The 17401-nt window shown below is 27.8% G+C and overlaps 3 protein-coding genes and 1 long non-coding RNA gene across 8 annotated transcripts in view; 1 reads left to right on the forward strand and 3 right to left on the reverse strand.

Moving 5' to 3' along the window:
• LOC141534718 (uncharacterized) overlaps window positions 1–5649 on the forward strand; it is a 44481-nt gene extending 38832 nt beyond the window's left edge. For 4 of the 5 annotated variants that reach the window (XM_074254248.1, XM_074254249.1, XM_074254250.1 and 1 more), the window contains 2 exons: window positions 669–1142; window positions 2341–5649. In XM_074254248.1, the coding sequence (XP_074110349.1) occupies window positions 669–1142; window positions 2341–4769 (2903 nt within the window). In that variant the 3' untranslated portion in view covers window positions 4770–5649. The remainder of the gene's footprint in view (window positions 1–668; window positions 1143–2340) is intronic. The other variant, XM_074254252.1, reaches the window with a different exon arrangement.
• Window positions 5650–6152: 503 nt separating this feature from the next.
• Xxylt (Xyloside xylosyltransferase) lies at window positions 6153–8103 on the reverse strand. Its single transcript, XM_074254255.1, has 3 exons — window positions 7479–8103; window positions 6466–6942; window positions 6153–6380 (listed from the first exon to the last, which is right to left on the reverse strand). The coding sequence occupies exons 1-3, from the start codon at window positions 7905–7907 to the stop codon at window positions 6174–6176; spliced, it is 1113 nt and encodes a 370-aa protein (XP_074110356.1). The 5' UTR covers window positions 7908–8103; the 3' UTR covers window positions 6153–6173.
• Window positions 8104–8505: 402 nt separating this feature from the next.
• Window positions 8506–10916, reverse strand: Eif2bepsilon (eukaryotic translation initiation factor 2B subunit epsilon). Its single transcript, XM_074255493.1, has one exon. The coding sequence runs from the start codon at window positions 10809–10811 to the stop codon at window positions 8823–8825; it is 1989 nt and encodes a 662-aa protein (XP_074111594.1). The 5' UTR covers window positions 10812–10916; the 3' UTR covers window positions 8506–8822.
• A 3326-nt stretch (window positions 10917–14242) lies between these two features.
• On the reverse strand, window positions 14243–14933 carry LOC141535462 (uncharacterized). Its single transcript, XR_012480595.1, has 3 exons — window positions 14819–14933; window positions 14420–14578; window positions 14243–14313 (listed from the first exon to the last, which is right to left on the reverse strand). It is a non-coding gene; the product is annotated as an uncharacterized LOC141535462 (long non-coding RNA).
• Between the last annotated feature and the right edge of the window lie 2468 nt (window positions 14934–17401).

Here is a 17401-nt window from a genome sequence, read left to right on the forward strand (position 1 = left end):
CGTCATTTCCGTTATCTAATAAATCAAATGTTAATATTGGTATTAATAATAAATTGAGCATACTTAAACCACCGCCTCCCGGTCTGGTCAGCCGCCAGGAGTCTAATGAAAATTGGAATAACTTTATTAATAGATTGAATTTTATATTAGACAGTAAGCTTGAAGAATTTTTTGTTTGAATTTTTATTTAATTATCATTTATCAATTTAATTAAACTTATTTTTAATTTAATTTCATTTATTTTATTATTCAGACAAACGGTATTTTAAATCCCTAATTTACATAATTTTTTCATTTATTTTATCGTTTATTTATTCAATTCGTCAATATTTATTTTAATAACTGCAATTTTATTTATTATTTTCAATACAATTGTTTTTTTTACAATAAATTTTTTATCTCCATCGATAAATATCTTCCGACAAAAATATTAATTAATAATTATTTTTAATTGCGTAATTAACAAGTACGTAATAAAAATAATTGCAAATAGATATTTTTGAAATGTCTTTTCCTGTTTGCTTAATTACCTGCTTTTAGATTTCATCTAAAACTATCAGCATTTATTACTACCTCTTGCTTTTTTTTTTTTTTTTTTTTTAATTGTCTTGCACATTATTTATTTAATTTAAAAAACTGGTGATGGCTATTTTATATTTTTTCTCCAGCTGGAATTGCACCTATTCCTAAACCACGTAATAAAGGGCCAGTAGTACCAAAGCGTGTAAGCTCCGCTTTGTCAGCAAATACCGCTAGTGAAGTAGAACAAAGTTTACCGACGACTAACGAAGACAATGATCAAGAGGAGTCAAAAATAAAAAACAAATCTGAAGAAGCTGAGGAAGAAATAAAGGAAAATTATGACCCTGTAACTTTAAATCTTGCTGGTGTAACTAGTAAGAGCTCCAGTGCATTAAATTCGGATCTCTCCTCGAGATCGCCAGATATGGAAGCTGCTGGTAGAACAAAACTGGACATAGAAAGCCCTTGGAATGCATTGTCTAGCAGCAACACGCCTAACCAAGAACAATATCACCCATTTATAATCACTGGCACTAATTTAAGTCTACCTATGGAAAACTTAACACACTCTACCCAGCCCGAGGAAGGGGAAGAGCGTAGTCAAGAGACAGGGAAAGCAGGTGCATGTCATTAGCCTACTAACACTAACTTTGTGTATTTATATTATTATTTTTACAGGCTGTTTATTGCTCAAAGCTGTGCATTTTTATTTATTTATTTTTTTTTTCCTGTTAATTTTAATGACACTAAAGCTGACAGACTTGAGAAATTTTTTTAGTACTTTATAGTAATTAAATTATTATGAAAAAATTTACATTTTAAAAAATTATTAGTGAAAATTTTTTAGATGTATTTATTATAAAAATCAATTTTGCAGATATTTAAAAATTTTTGTAACAAATTTAAACAAAATATTCAAATCATTTAAATCAAAAATAATTCGATCCTCTCGGATCATAACATAACTTGATCCCACTGATCAAGGATTCGATCCCAGCGATCAAATTTATAACACACTTGATCCCAGCGATCAAGGATTCAATCCCAGCGATCAAACTTATAACACAACTCGATCCCAGCGATCAAATTCAATACTTGAACCTGCTGGTTCTTTCAAACCATTCTAAACACACAGTCAATTCTCTTCCGATTACAAACACACGATCCTTTCTGATCATAATTACATTTTACATCTCTACTGAGATATTAACGGTTGACGGTTAACCACAATAACCTAACGGCGGCTGAGATCTATTCTCATCCCTCATTGCACAGCAGTGCAAACATATATATACATTCATATCAACACACATATTCATTCACATATCTCTCAACTGTAACATCTTCGAGGAGTTTTTCTCTAGCAATTGCTAGAGTTTTCTCCTCTTGGGGAATAAATTAATCACAATTATTCACCCCAACACCGAGTCTTTTATTTTAAACAGATAGATCCTGAACCAATTCCTAACTAATCAACTACATATAGAAGAATTACGGAAATTCTCCTTAATGGAGAGTTTGCGACAATACAGCATGAGATTTCAAAATTTCCAAGTTAATTTACTGCACTATGGTTGTAAATTTAATTAAATTTTTTTAATTTTTAAAAAGTTAACAATTAAAAAAAACTATAATTTTAATTTAAATAATATTAAAATTTTTTTTAGTATGTAAATTTTTTTTTGCTCTCTTACTTTCCAATTTTAGTCAATCCGGTATTTTTTTTATTTTTTTATAACACATAAATCCTATTACTTGTTCAATTTATTTTTTGTCTATTTGTATTAACTTACTTATACAAAGTTATTTATTTTTTAGGGAATGAAAGTCAAACCGAAATCGATCGTCTGCTAGAAAAAGTATCAACAACTCTGGCCAGCGTTATTCCGTCTGAGGAGCGAGCTAAGTCCAGCGAAATAAAACCCACTGATCCGGAAAAAATCTACGCCGTTGAATTAAATAAAACTCAAGATAATTCATCTCACAATAATAAAAATAATAATAATAGTAATGAAAATTTAGATGTGCAAAATTCAACATTTAATTCACAGCAAGACACGTCTGATTATGTATCAGCAAACGGAGAAGATTTATCAGGGACTGATTGGGAGTATCAATTGCCAGACCCACCTTCTGCATTTCGCGATGAGACAGGATCGCTTGAGGAGTACGACGGCTACGACACAATAACATTGCGCTCTGTTGAAGCATTCAAGGACCCAATTGCCATTGATGTAGATATTGCTGACAAAGCTGTCAAGAAAATAGACCGCGTCCCAGATAATTTCGAGGATAAAAAGCCAAAAAGCGAGAGTTCTTTGGACAATAAAAACGTCGAGTTGAGAAGAAATGTAATCACTGAATTGGAGAGTAAGATTGAAAACGGTTGTCTGAATCAAGCTACTAGCAAGTCATCTGAAGATTCAAGAAAATCATCTATTGAAACATCTACGCCTAAAGTTGCTCCGATTGAAAATACTTTGCCGAATTTTACTATCACGACTTACGCGAGACAGAAGAGCTTGAATATTTTTGACGCTAAAGATTCGACGCCAAAAAATGTCAATCGCGCTGAGGAGAGATTTGTTAAAACTTTTGCGACGTTGTCAAGAAATATTAATGGTAATTCAATATCCAAGTTCAATAATAATAATAATAATAATAATAATAATAATAATAATAATAATAATAATAATAATAATAATAATAATAATAATAATAATAATAATAATAATAATAATAATAAAGAGTGTCAAGTTCAACAAGAAAAATTACCCGACAAGGAAAAAGAATTTTTGACCAACCCAGTGCACCGTTCAAAAAGCTACATTGTTTTGACAAACAACTCAAAGTACCGGGAATGCAAGACCATTGATGTGGTTGACAGTAGCAGTAATATGATCAAAGCGACAAGTGTCACTAATTTAAATCACAACACTTGGGAAAATAACGGCAACCAAGATGATACCAAGACGGCTAATTACTCGAAATTATTGAACAAAAATCCCCAAGAACGTGAATTGCAGTCCGTTCAGCTACTGAAGAGTATTTTGCCGCAATTAAAAAGCACTCAGGATGATAAACAAGTCGGTGAGAATAAGATTAATGATAAATCCGGACAAGTAAGTCAAGTTAAATTGAATGCCGATGATAAATCTGGGGAAAATGAATCTCCAGGACGGAAATCAGACCCGGAGGAGATAAAACGTTATAAGTACACTGGACCACCGGCAATAAGTCTCGGTAGTTGGTCGGAACGTCCTCGTGCTAATGTGCAGATTAAAATGGACACTGATTATAAATTTGGCACAAATACAAATACCAGCGGTAATAAAACACTCGTTAATTTAAACAGCCCGAGTGACAATGTCAGTTCTAATAATTTTAGCAGTAATTATGTTAAAACTTTACCAAAGAATATCAAGAGTAATCTTACTAGTAATGATAATGTGGTATCTGTTAAGCGGGGCGATAATAAAGTAAATGCGTTCTCTGCTGGTAATAATATTAATATTAATATTAATAATAATAATAATGTTAATAATGAAGACTCGGAATTTAAGCGGTTTAATACTGCAAAATTACATACGAAAACGAAAGACGAGGACAAACCGGTCGTAACAAATGTCGAACTGAAGAAATCTCATAATGACAAACCGGAATTTAAAGTCACTGATGATGATGATAATAAAATTGATACCAGACCGGTTAATTTTAAGGAACTAACTCAAGCTTTCGGTAAAGTTAATTTAAGATCTAAAACGTCTAAGTATAATTCCAGCACAAGCGTTAATCGTTACTCGGATATTTTTGACGGAAGGTCCAGTGTTGGTGAGCCGGCTAATAAAATTCCAATTAAAATGTTTACGGCTAATGGAGCCTTCAAACCTCCCACAGCAAATGGCTTGGTAAAAAAGTACACCTCTGTCGTTGACATCGACCACCACCTTGTTAATGCCCACAAAAAGTTTAACAACACCATTACTAAGCTAAACGGCCCGGCGACGGCTCCCAAGGGGCTCAAAGTTCAATTGAACGAGGCCAAAAACAACCCCAATAAAATTGGGTCTCAGGTTCCACCTCCCCCGACGATGCCGATTATTACTGGGGTGACGCTCAAGAATAATAATTGTCGCAGTGCCAGGCCCCTGTCGATGCCGGTTGGTAAAGACTCCCGTGATCAGTTGCTGGAGTCTATTCGGTGTTTTGGACGAGATAAATTGAGGAACGTCAGCACTGTTTCTTGAATTTATCAATTTTTTTTTGTTTTGTTTGTTTTCATTAATTAATTATTTGTAATTTAATTAATATGTTGTTGTATATTGTTTAATTAAATTTATTTTAAGATAGATAAATATATTTTTGTAATGAGATAGAAAGTCGGGTGAGACTTGCTGGGGTTCGAGCCCCGGTGCCGGCGATTTAAAAAAAAAAAAAAAAAAAAAAAAATTAGATATTTATTATTTTATTAAACAAGCGCCAGTAAGTTGCGATTTGTTGACTCGAGTTGTAATTATTGTGTAATTAAATTTATTATTTAGTTTAGTTGTTACTGTCAAGCTCAATTGTAACGACAGTTGGCAATTTATTAGCAGTGGAAATCTAATCAAATTGATATTAATTAATTTTGTGCTGTAAATAGCTTATGCTTAGTTATTGTTATATTACATGCATTAAAATTTCTTTGAGAGAAATAACTGCGGTTATATATTATGTTTAAAAAAAAAAAAAATTGTATTAAATTAAATTTTTTTTTTTTTTTTAATTATTAAAGAATAATTGAGTAATTTTTTTACTAGCGTACTTGCATTGTATTAAAGTGTATTAAACGGTGCCAATTTACTCGTTAATTTTGTCATCAGTGAGAAAAAAAATCGTGATTTTAATATTTTTAATCACGATAAAGTATATAAATTATCTGTACTGAATGCGTTAGTCCAAAGTAAAAATAATTATTATTATAATGTCTATCGCAGTATTTAACATTGCTCACTTGTATATTTTAAGAAAATTCAATGTGATATTGCATTGATAGGGAAGTAAATAATCAAACAGCTAAACTTTGGTTAATTTTTAATAAAAATTGTTACCAAAGTTGAATTTTTTTTTTTTTTTTTTTTTTTTTTTTCCAATTAACATCAATGCGAGTACTTGAGTTTTCTAATTAAGAGACCAAAGGTTTTATTTTATTTTGTAAAACAAATAATAAGTCAATTGGTTTTTGTTTTCTTCTTTTCATCCTATCGGGAAAATATATTTGATAAATAATAATAAGTATAATAATGTAAAATACGTGATGGTCATACATCTTAAACCTGTAATTAAATATGTATACATATAAATATATAAATATATTTATTAACGCTGTAATATTGCATTAATATAAAATTAATTATTTAATTTTATATTTATATAACAGTATTATTATTTTATTAGGTATTTTTTGGCCTTTAACAATTTTAATCATAATATATATTAATGTATTTAATAAAATGTTACAATCATTTTTTTTAAAGCACCAATTTTAAATTATGGCAGTCGATAAATACTGATAATTATCAAATAATTCAATAGATAATATAAAAAGATTTTTTTGTACCTGTAATGGAATTATTTTTCGGTAATCACAGTTTTTTTTTTTTTTTTTATTTTTAATTGACTGGAATAGGCGTGTTACAATTTCCATGCCATAATTTTGTCTCAGAATCACATTGTGAGTAATTGGCGAAGACATCCGCGTAACCCCGATCTCGCCACCATGTACACAATTGTCGATTCCATCCACAATCGACGGTGTGAATAAGTTCTGGTCTTTCCATACCAAGTAGAGTATAAAAATCTTGATCACCTAAATGTCCCTATTTAAAATAAATAAAAATAATTAATATAAATTTATAGATGTCTCTTAATTTGAGTATAAAATTGTTGTAAAAATTAACAAACCCTAAAAAAACTATATTTAGTAGTTATATGTTCAACCATATCCCTACTGACAATCTGGTCATACTCCAACGAATTTCTGAGCCTCTCCAAATTAAATAAAACTACACCGCTGTTGTACCCAGGATATCCTCCGGAAGAGTAAGCTTCTCCAAACTCAGTGCTTGGATTCTGAGTTCGGTACAAGTACAGCACATGACGGTAGACAGGACTCAGCTCTGGTGCCAATCCAAACAGAGCATCGGGACCAAAATTGTCAAACTCTTTGAACAGCTCCTTTATGTCTTTGCGGAATTTAGTGTCGACGTCGAGCATCACCGCCAGCTTCTGCTGTTCTGACGCTATTCTGTGCAGGCCCAGTGACAGGAAAAATAACGCGTCCGAGTAGTAAGTTCCTGGCTTGCTGCTGAACTTTGGCGACATCACCGACACAATATCTTCCAACTGTAACGCTAGTTTATGTACATCGTAATATTGCACCTAAATAAGAAAAAAAATTTTTTTTAATAATTTATAATAAAATATTTATTAAGTATTAAAGTTAGCAGTCATTTGACAATTTTTTTTTTATTTTTATTTCTTAACAAATTTTTTTTTTCCATCATTTATTTGTTACAGAAATTATTAAAACAATCAAATATCTACTAAATTAATTTTCAAGAAATTTTTTTATGACATTAAAATTCAACAATTTTAGATTTTTATTTATCAATTAAATTAGAACAAAAAAATATTTTTAAAAAATTACATGTGTAATTTTTTAAATTTTCTACATATGAAATTTTTTCAATTTATTTTTTAAAAATAATTTTTTCAATAAAAAAAATTTAAAAAATTTTTAGATGTTGCTAACTTTATTGTCATAATTTTTTTTTATAATTTAATAGCAATAAAATTATTATTAGAAATTTATGAAAGTATTTTTTTTATTCTAATTTATTTTTTAAAAAAAATAAAAAAATTGACAGCTATCAGCTGATTTCAGTATCATAAGTAATAAAATTTATTTTAATTACCTGTATAGTTTTTTTATACGCTAAAATAATATTATTTATTATTCCTTCTGCAATTATCCTACTTCCATTGTCAGTAATAACATGATAAGTTATTTCAACAGACGTATATTTTATTAATGAGTCAGTAAAAATACGGAATTTCCTCTTCATTGGTGAATTATTAGTTATTTTAGTAAATATACACCACACATTGTAATTTGTTGATTTATTAGTATTATCTAATGATTTAATAAATTTATTTACATATGTTTGATTTTTAAAATTATTGTCTAGGGTGGTCGAGTGATTTTCATTGACAATAACATTTTGTTTATTTTGTGAATTAAATTTCGAGTAATAACCATTTGATATTTGAAAACAATATAATACAGCGAGCAATATTGCTCCAAAAAGTGTCAATTTAATAAAAATATTACGTGACAAACGCATTTAATTACTTATTCACCATTGTTTTAATCAGCTGACATAATTCATTTTTATCAACTGTCACAACAATTACTCACTTTATTATTTCATTCGTAAAAAATTCATTATATTTATTTATTCAATATATTTTTTGATTTATTTATTTATATTAATATAAACATTACGATTGACACATTCCGTCCGCCATCTTAAATCCTACTAATCATTTCAAATACCTTGCCCGTTATATATATCAACATTCACTTTCAAACCAGTTTAATTTTTTTTATAAAAATTAAGTTAAAATTTTTAGAATTTTTTTTTATTGAAAAATTATTTTAAAAAATTCACATGTAGAAAATTAAAAAAATTATGCATGCAATTTTTTTAAAATATTTTTTTGTTCAAATTTAATTAAAAAAAAAAAATTAAAAAATTAAAAACGCCGGCTGGCTAACTTTATAATTATTAGTTTTTTTTTATAGAATATTATAAAAAATATAATTACCATTTTTATAAAATAATTATTTGACATTATAAATGATTAAAAAAAAATTTTTTAATACTTCAGAGTAAATTTAAAAAAAATTTATTTATAATTACACTAATTACAAATAAAATATTTTATTTATTACAAAAGTTAGCTTGCTAAAAAAAAAAGATAATAAAAACAGTAGAATCAACAGTTTTAATATTTCAACAAACAAATAATTTGTTAAAAAAAAAATCTTCAGACGTCTGCTGTTTTTATTATCGCAAAAAATTAATTACAGTTACTCTACTCATTTTTTTTCTCCATTATTCAACCAACTAAAATAATAAATTATAAACCTGGAAGAAATAATGAATAAAAAAAAAAAAAAAAAAATAAAGAAAGAGTATATTTTAATAACTAGATCGTTAATAATTTTTTACAATTACAAACAAAAATATTTGTAATTAATCTTCATCACTGGAGTCTTCTTCGGCTTCATTCAGCCACTTAATAAAAGGTTGAAGAACTTTTCGTATCTTCTCATTATAAAATCCATCAACATCATTGGTATTGTCTGTATTATACCACTCAATAATTTTATCCTCACTCAAAACATCTTTATCATAAAACAGATGAACCAAATGCTGAGCGAAGTTCATAACAAATTCATTACTGCCAGCAATTTCTTCAATCGCGCTCAGACAGTCTTCCTGGGCGTCATCAGTCTTCACATAGTTCAAAATAATCGGCGTGAAATAATTAATCATGGCCCTGAGAGTCTTATGATAACTGGTATTATCCACAGGAATTTTTTCTTCCCCTAGGTAATGCATCGGCAACAGCAGGATCCCCTTGATAACATTATAAGTAACCTCTCTGATTCCAACATTGTAAGCATACCTCGAGGAATTAATCTCCAAGATAATATTCTCGCAATTGAGTTTATCCTGATAAGCCCTTAGAAGACTATCAATAACTTCGGTCAAGAATATATGAGTGTCATCAGGAATATCATCAGGAGACTGTCCGCTCCTCTTGCTGCTGAGTTCCTCCAGGACCGAGCTGTCATCATCATCAATGTCATCATTGTCATTGTCTTCGTCATACTGGTCGCTAAATTTCTTGAAGTATACAAACTTGTCTTCCTCCAAGTAGTCAGCCATCTCGACAAGTTTAACTTTATCCTTGTCCTTATCAGCTTCTAAAACACACCTGCTGTAATTATCCTCGGGTACATCAAGTCCCTCCGAGACAATGCAGGTGTCAACCAGAGTCTTGGAAGTCAAATTACACTTTGAGAACAAAAAACTACTTTTAATGGTACAATTGTCGTTAATAGTCACATTGTCTAAAATATAAGAATTGTCAATAACAACATTGTCTCCAATTTTGCAATTATTCCCGATGGTAGATCGACTTACGAGGGTGTTGTTGCCCAGCTGGCTGTTGCTCCCAACAATAGAGTCATTTTTAAGAATACAACCTCTGGCCAGAGCAGAATTTTTGTACTTGTAAGTGCTTTTTGACGAATAGACAATATCATTGAACGGCGCCAGCATGTCAGGAGTCAACGGGTAACTCTGTCGCTGAAGAATGTCTCTGGTGAGAGTGTGATAAGCCGGCCAGGAAGAAATCGGCAACGCATAATCACCCGCTTCAAGAATCTGCCGGTAAATCCTGGCATCAAGAATTTCCTCGTTGAGCAGCACGCCCTTGACAAAGTCCTCCATAGTCTGGAAGTCGAAGTTATCTGAAAACAGAGATAGTACAGTCTGGGAGCACATGTAGACATGTGTATCTACAAATCCGGTGTTTATCTCGATTTGCTCGTGGTCCAGGAACCAGCTGAGCTCGAACTGGAGTTTCTTTTCGTGCCGCTTCAGATGACTGGGCTTGTAGAAGATCAGCTGGTCTGTCAGCTTGTTTACGACGCAGAAGCAAGCGCCGGAGGCCAAGCTGGTGTGTCTGGAGCTGCCAATGTTCCTGAAGACCACGGACATGGCGATTCCCTTGTCCTTGTCTTTTTTGGCCTTGTGCTTGTTCAGCAGCGTTGACAGGTTGGTGTTGATGAACGCGTCGCCGCGGATCAAGACAAAGTCCCCGCGGAGCCATCCCTTGATGTCAATGTCTCTGAGCGCGTCGCCCAGAGACCGGCAGCCGTCAGATAGAATCAGAGATACTGTTATGTCGTCATACCTTTTGGTGGAGATGTAGCTCTTCAGCAGCTCGATGTGGTTGCTGCAATAAATAAATATCTCTTTTATTTCTGAACGGATTAGAGTCAGCACTATGTAGTCCAGCAAGTTGATGTTCGCCACTGGAGTCAGTATGCTGGGGAAAACGTGCTGCAGAGGGGTTAGTAAACTTGTCGAGAACTCGTCAGCTAACACTACTGCTTGCACTGATTGTTGATTGTCCAGCATTTTTTTCACGTTTGATCTTTTTGTAGACATTTTTTATTTTTCAATTATTTTATTTATTATTTATTTTTTTTCTATCACTTATGACGCAACTTTTAGAGAGGTTAAATAAAGATTAACTTTATTGTTGTGATTTCAACTGTGATAAAATAACGACTGTCGATAATTCAAGTTTTTTGTATAATTTTACGTCACCAGAGTGCGTTGTCTATTGGTAATTTTGAATAACGCTTCTAAAATCCGACATATTGATTTTTGTAATTGGAAAATAAAAATCGAAGCATGCATAAGTAAAAAATAATTTATAAAAATCTATTTTTTAAAATTGTTTTGTTGATAATTTATTTTGTTTTTATAAAATTTAAAGTTAATTAAATATATTTTAATAAATATAAAAAAGTCTTAGTGTAAAATAATAGAATAGATTATTTATATTTTTAATTAAAATTATAAAAACATTTAACCTCTGTTGCTTTGGCTGTCATATAACAAATTCATTTATTTATTTTTTTATTTATTTATTTATTCAAGGAGCCGTCAGTCATTGAGGAAAAAATGCATTATTTATAAACAATTGGTTTAATTTAAAAATTTACACTACCGATTGATAAAAAGAAATAATAAATATAAAAAATTCAAAATATTTTTTTTTATCAAGTGAGTATTTGTTAAATTAAAAATAATTTGATTTCAACTTTATAAATAAAACTTGAGACAAAAGATAAATTGAATAATTGTTAAAGGAGATTTTGATAAATCTGCGGATGAAATTTCTTGCATTTTCACTTTATAAATATTTTGTATATTTATTTAAGATTCACAATTTATCGGGCATCTGCTATACTTCTTTTCGCATCATAAATATTTAACAAACTTGACTTCTTTTATTGGGAAGATAAAAATCAAATCTCCATAAGTTTGTAAAAAATTTCTAAATATATACATTAAGAAGTTTTTATTGTAATTTTTAATTATGATACTGAAGTAAGCTGACAATTTTTTAATAAATTAATTACAATAAAAAACATTTTTATCTATGTTTTTTTTTTTTTTTTTTTTAAATTTTTATTTGTGGAATTTTTTTTATAATAATTTAATTGCTATAAAATTATAAAAAAATTTCTAATGTCTTCTAACTGCAGTGTCATTTATTAATTGACTATATTTAACAATAGTAATTATTTTATCGATAAGATTAAATTGCGCTGTTGATTATATATTATTTATTTATTTAATTCAATCGACTCTAGAACAAGTGTTCCCTAAGGGCCATGAAATACAGAGTATTACATTAATAGTGAGCAATTTTTATTAATTAAAGTCAAATATTTTTGAATTAGTATTTTATAAATTAAAGTAAAATATAGTAATTTTAGAATTTATTAATATAATTATAAAGTAATTATAATATGTTTACAATAATTATAATAATATGAATTAGATTAAGGAATTAGATGAGGTAGGATTAAAGTAGGCTATTTATTTATTTATTTATCGACTGTAAGTTATTGAATCTAAGCATTATACTTTAGTTTAAAAAACCAATTTAATTTATTTTATTAATAAAAATAAAATATTTATCACTTTTTTATGTTAATTTAATACAATAAATGTTAAATTTCCACATAAAAGTGTTAAATATTTAACACAAAATTTTTTTACGTAATGACGCCAAATTTTTTACTTGGTAGAATTAAATTCTTATATTTTTAATATATACGTCTGTATAGATACAGAATAAATTGTAATTGACGTTATTTCTCAGAGGGTGGTAATTACTAATTTATTATATTAATTCTAATCAATTCAGGCTATTGAGAAGTATAACAATAAAAATAATAATTTGAACAATGAACAAACAGCAAGACATCAAATTAATGGGGGGTCTATGCGAAAATTCGTGCAAATGACGACAAATTACATCGAGAATACACCAGCCTTTATTGACGCTTCAATTTTTTTTTCTTTTAGCAAATAAATAATTTAAGTCAAGGTTTATTATCAGAATAATTATTTGTATAAAAAAAATAAATAAAAAATTATTTTTATTATTCTTTTGATACTTCAAAAGGCGATAATTTGAAACAAAAATTATCATTAAAGTTAAAAGGTTTTTTAATTACCCTTTATCATTTTTTTATTCCCTTTTTTTTAAAAATCCGAAAATAAAAATTCAATTATAGCTATGTTAAAGTCAAAATAAAATTTATTTGAGGATTTTTTTCAAGTTAATTGCGTTAATTTAACAGTAATTAATTTTTAATAGAGATATAACGATGACTTTTATTCTTAAAAGCACATTAAGAAAATAATTTTTAAAAATTCTACTTAATTTTTAGGTAATTAGAGTTTGTAAAATCTAATATTAATGGCCAAGATAGTGATAACTAATTGAATACAAAATGTCATTCAAATTGCGATTAAAATCAATTTTAATTAATATCTTTCATTATTCCACCTCGAAATAAATTTCGTAATCTTTTTAATTACTATTTAACACTTATCAGTTGCATTATTATACTTAAAAAATTGCCCCGAGTTTACAATCAATTATTCTACAGGAAGAAAAAAAACGTAATACTGATATACTTAATCATTAAAAATAAGTAATACAATACCCGACAAAAAATAACATTCATCAAGACGATAATCGTAAAGTAATTAATATTTGAAATAGAATACCAAAAACGATCATTTCTTAACACCCGAGGTTATTAAACCTGTAAAAATTAAAAGTGGTGTATTTTCATTTAAAAGAAATGAAATTTACAACTTGATTTTTAAATGTCATGCAATAATTAATTATTAAAATTGATTACTTGGATGAATTTTTTACCAGCCAGTAAAGATAAACTCTTCTATATCACTGTAATTTTATCAATGCAACCTCTAATCATGAAAGGTACTCTAATGATAATTTAGCAGGTTGAAATTATCTCTCCATGCAGTCTTTTTATTATTTTACAATTTTCCCCTTTTTTTAATTCATCCATATTCATATTCACATATATATATATATATATATATATATATATATATATATATATATATATATATATATATATACATATGAACTCTACTACCCCGCCTTTTATAAAACGGCAATCCGTGCGATATTTCATATTTGATGTTAAAGATGATGCCTTTATAGGTGGTATATATAAATCATACATATGTATAAGCTTAAAACTGTTATAGAAGAATAAATCAATGATATGAATGTAAAAAAAATAAATAAACCCAAGGAAATAATTCCGCGAAATATAATATGCCAATTCAAAGTCCATTGATATTCCTTTAGCATTAATATATATGTATATATCTTTTCTCGTTTCTCTTCTGATTATTCTCTTTGCTTTTTATCCATTTGCCGCATATAATTCTTTATATCTTTCTTCATTTATATATTTCCATACCCATACTATACTGCGTACACATATACTGATTTTGTCACGTCGGCCACCAACCACAGCAACGTAACACCAAGTGATGATGCAATAGGGTCTGAATACGTGTATGTATAGAAGAAATCATTCTAAGAAGTCATCGGAACAATATTAGAATAGATAAAAATCTAAGGAATCATTAATTTCTTCACCTAAAAAGTATATAATTTATAACAAATGTATAAAAGAATTTACCGACTGGATCAGTTATAATAAATAAAATAAGTTATAAGTTTTGAGAGCCTTGACATCTTAAATTTCTCAAAGAAGAGATTTCTAGCGGGCATTACCGATAAACTGAGTGAGTAGCGCTTCCCAGAACAACAATGACAATGTAGGGTCAATAGACATAACCTTAAAAAAAAAATTAAAAAAAAAAAAAAAATAAGAATAAGAATAAGAATACTATTAATTCATTCAGAGAAAAGTGAAATGAAACTAATAAATCAAAGCGATAAGTTTGGTGAATGAAGAATAGATTGAACATGGATAAAAAAATTCTTAGACGGACCAGTCGAAGTCTTTCTCCATGACACATAACAGAGAAAGGTCCCGGTAGTAATATTATAATAACTATCTAAAGGGTATACTTACGATACAATAACGATTCGGTGAATCGATTTTCGGAACCCTGTTTCATTTCGGACGACGAACTTTGAGTCAGCGAGAGTTATGTGAGTAGAAATGTGCCGGTCTAGACACGAGACGAGATTTCATCTACCATGGGATTTTCAGATCTAGTCGGAACTATTCTAGACCGGTCACGTGTCTATTCAGTCCATGATTTTAAGTTTTAACGTGTACAAACTTGTCTACTTTGCGAATCTTTGGACCATGATGAATTATGAAAAGGAAAAAAATACTTCATTGGTCTATCCAGATTAATCCAATGGGAGCTTGTTTTAGTCAGTTGTAACTTGTATTAAATAGATTAATTAACCCATTAGGTTTTTTGTGGGGAATTTATCGAAAAATCTGTGAGAATAAATTAAGACTTAAAAATTAATTTTAAAAAATAATTAGTGAAAATTTTTAGAAGCATTTTTTTATTTTAACTGATTTGTTATTAAAATTGAAAAAATTGACAGCTATCAGCTGACTTCAGTATTGTAAGAAATTTAATTTTTTAAAAATGATACTGAAGTTAGCTGACAATCAATTTTTTTAAATTGATATAAATTTTTTTATAATTTTACAGCTATTAAATTATTATGAAAAAAATTTAATATAAATATTTCACATGTGAAAATTAAAAAAAATAATCAGTGGAAATTTTTAGAATTTTTTTATTTTAATTGATTTTTTCTTTAATTTTTAAAATTGACAGGTGTCAGCTGACTTCAGTATTATAAAAAATTTAAGAAAAAAAAATGATACTGAAATTAGCTGATAATTGTCAATTTTTATTTTTATACCAAATTCACAGTTATAATTGTTTTTATAATAATCTATTGATTTATTTATATAAAAACTAATGTAGCACATATTTAATAATTGAAAAATTTTTATTACAAATAAATGATAGCAAAAAAAAAAATAAAAAATGCAATTTTTAAAAAATAATTATTTGGAACAAATCTTTTTGTTAAATAAAATTAAAAAATTGTCAAGTGACAGCTAACTTGAATATCATTTATTTATTTAAACGCCACTCAGCAATTGTACATAATAGTTCCATTTAATAGTGCAAAGTGATATAAAGAACTAATATCTACATAAAAAAAAAAAAACTTGAAATCCACATAAATAAATTAAATTAAAAAAAAGGAAAAAGAAAGGAATAGTTTCAAGATGGCCTGTTTAATTTAATTGCTCTAAATTACGAAAAAAAATCTACTGTAAGTTAACTTTAATGTCTTTAAAAAAATTCCACATGTAAAACCAAAAAAAAAAAAAAATTAATGGAAATTTTTTAAACCATTTTTCTAAGTGCAATTGATTTGTTATAAAAATTAAAACAAAAAAATTGAAAGTTGCCAGCTAACTTCAGTGTCAGGAATAACTTACCAGCCGAATAAATCAAATAGAGCTAAAACACTTGGGATTATTAGAATTTGGTAATTAAAATAATTTTGACAGGTTGATTTTTATTTAGGGATTAATTATTCAAATTAACTTGTACAAATTTAAATACACATGTGAAGACGTCATTGTTGGTAAAATATTTAGTTAGTTTAATGGGTTATGGATTGAGATAGATAAAGAAATGAGACGCGGATCTGTTGTAATTTTTTACACAATCTTTTATTTTCCATATCAATATAATCTATTTGGTCAAGCTAATTTTTCGTGTTGGTAATTATTGCACCAAATTTTTAGACAGTAGTTTTTATAAAAAGATCATTATCGTTAGTAAATATTTGACGTCAATTATGACGCACTAATATGTTAATTTGATTAATTTTAATAGAGTCTATCTTCTTTTGTTTTTTTTTTTTAATATTCATTTTCTTCTCAATATTTGTGTGATCGCTGTTGAAATCACTTTAAATATTGTTTAAAGCTAAAGATATCTATAAGCTAATTTAAATATTTCTTAATAGATATTGAAAAAAAATTGATAGTAGTGAATAATGTTTGACCAAACTTAAAAATTTTGAGCAATATTTGTTTAGAGTAATTGTTATTGCAATAAACAGAATTTTTTTTTCTGACATTTAGATGATTGATATTAAATATTTTTAATATGTAATTAACTGAAATATTGAACTTCAATTTTTATTTTCTTCAATTAAGAATTCTTTTTTAAATTAATTAGTAAAATAAATAGTGTATCTAAAAGTGATTAAAAAGAAAACATAAAATCATAATTACATCAGAAAAGATAATTTTTCAATTTTGATATTTTAAATACAGATAATAAGTTTAGAATTAGAAAAAAAATATTAGATTAATGTGACTAATTAAAGTTTAATTAACAGTAATAAAAAATTAAATTAAAGTCTTTTCAAGAATAACATTATCAACTAAAGGATATTTTGATAAAATTTATATTAGATTTCGAAAAATAAAAATTTAAAATTAAAAAAAAAAAATGTAATTACATTTCCGGCCCTAATTTTTCCAACAATAAATTTTTTAAATCAATAAATTTGAAATAATAATTCTTACAATTAAGAAAATTAAATTTACAATTTTTTTCAATGACAACTTGATTTTCAGAAACAATTATATAAA

The sequence above is a fragment of the Cotesia typhae genome, unplaced genomic scaffold (assembly GCF_013202065.1).
Source record: "Cotesia typhae breed Kobodo isofemale line unplaced genomic scaffold, CoteBio_Ctyphae scaffold_13, whole genome shotgun sequence".
NCBI classification, from domain to species: domain Eukaryota; kingdom Metazoa; phylum Arthropoda; class Insecta; order Hymenoptera; family Braconidae; genus Cotesia; species Cotesia typhae.

Excerpts from the sequence above, each read along its gene's own strand:
- Xxylt (XM_074254255.1), bottom strand. The coding sequence starts at position 7,907 with ATGCGTTTGTCACGTAATATTTTTATTAAATTGACACTTTTTGGAGCA. Across the intron at positions 6,943-7,478 it reads CGTATAAAAAAACTATACAG|GTGCAATATTACGATGTACA; the intron begins GTAATTAAAATA and ends TTTCTTATTTAG. Across the intron at positions 6,381-6,465 it reads CTAAATATAGTTTTTTTAGG|GGACATTTAGGTGATCAAGA; the intron begins GTTTGTTAATTT and ends TATTTTAAATAG.
- Eif2bepsilon (XM_074255493.1), bottom strand. The coding sequence starts at position 10,811 with ATGTCTACAAAAAGATCAAACGTGAAAAAAATGCTGGACAATCAACAA.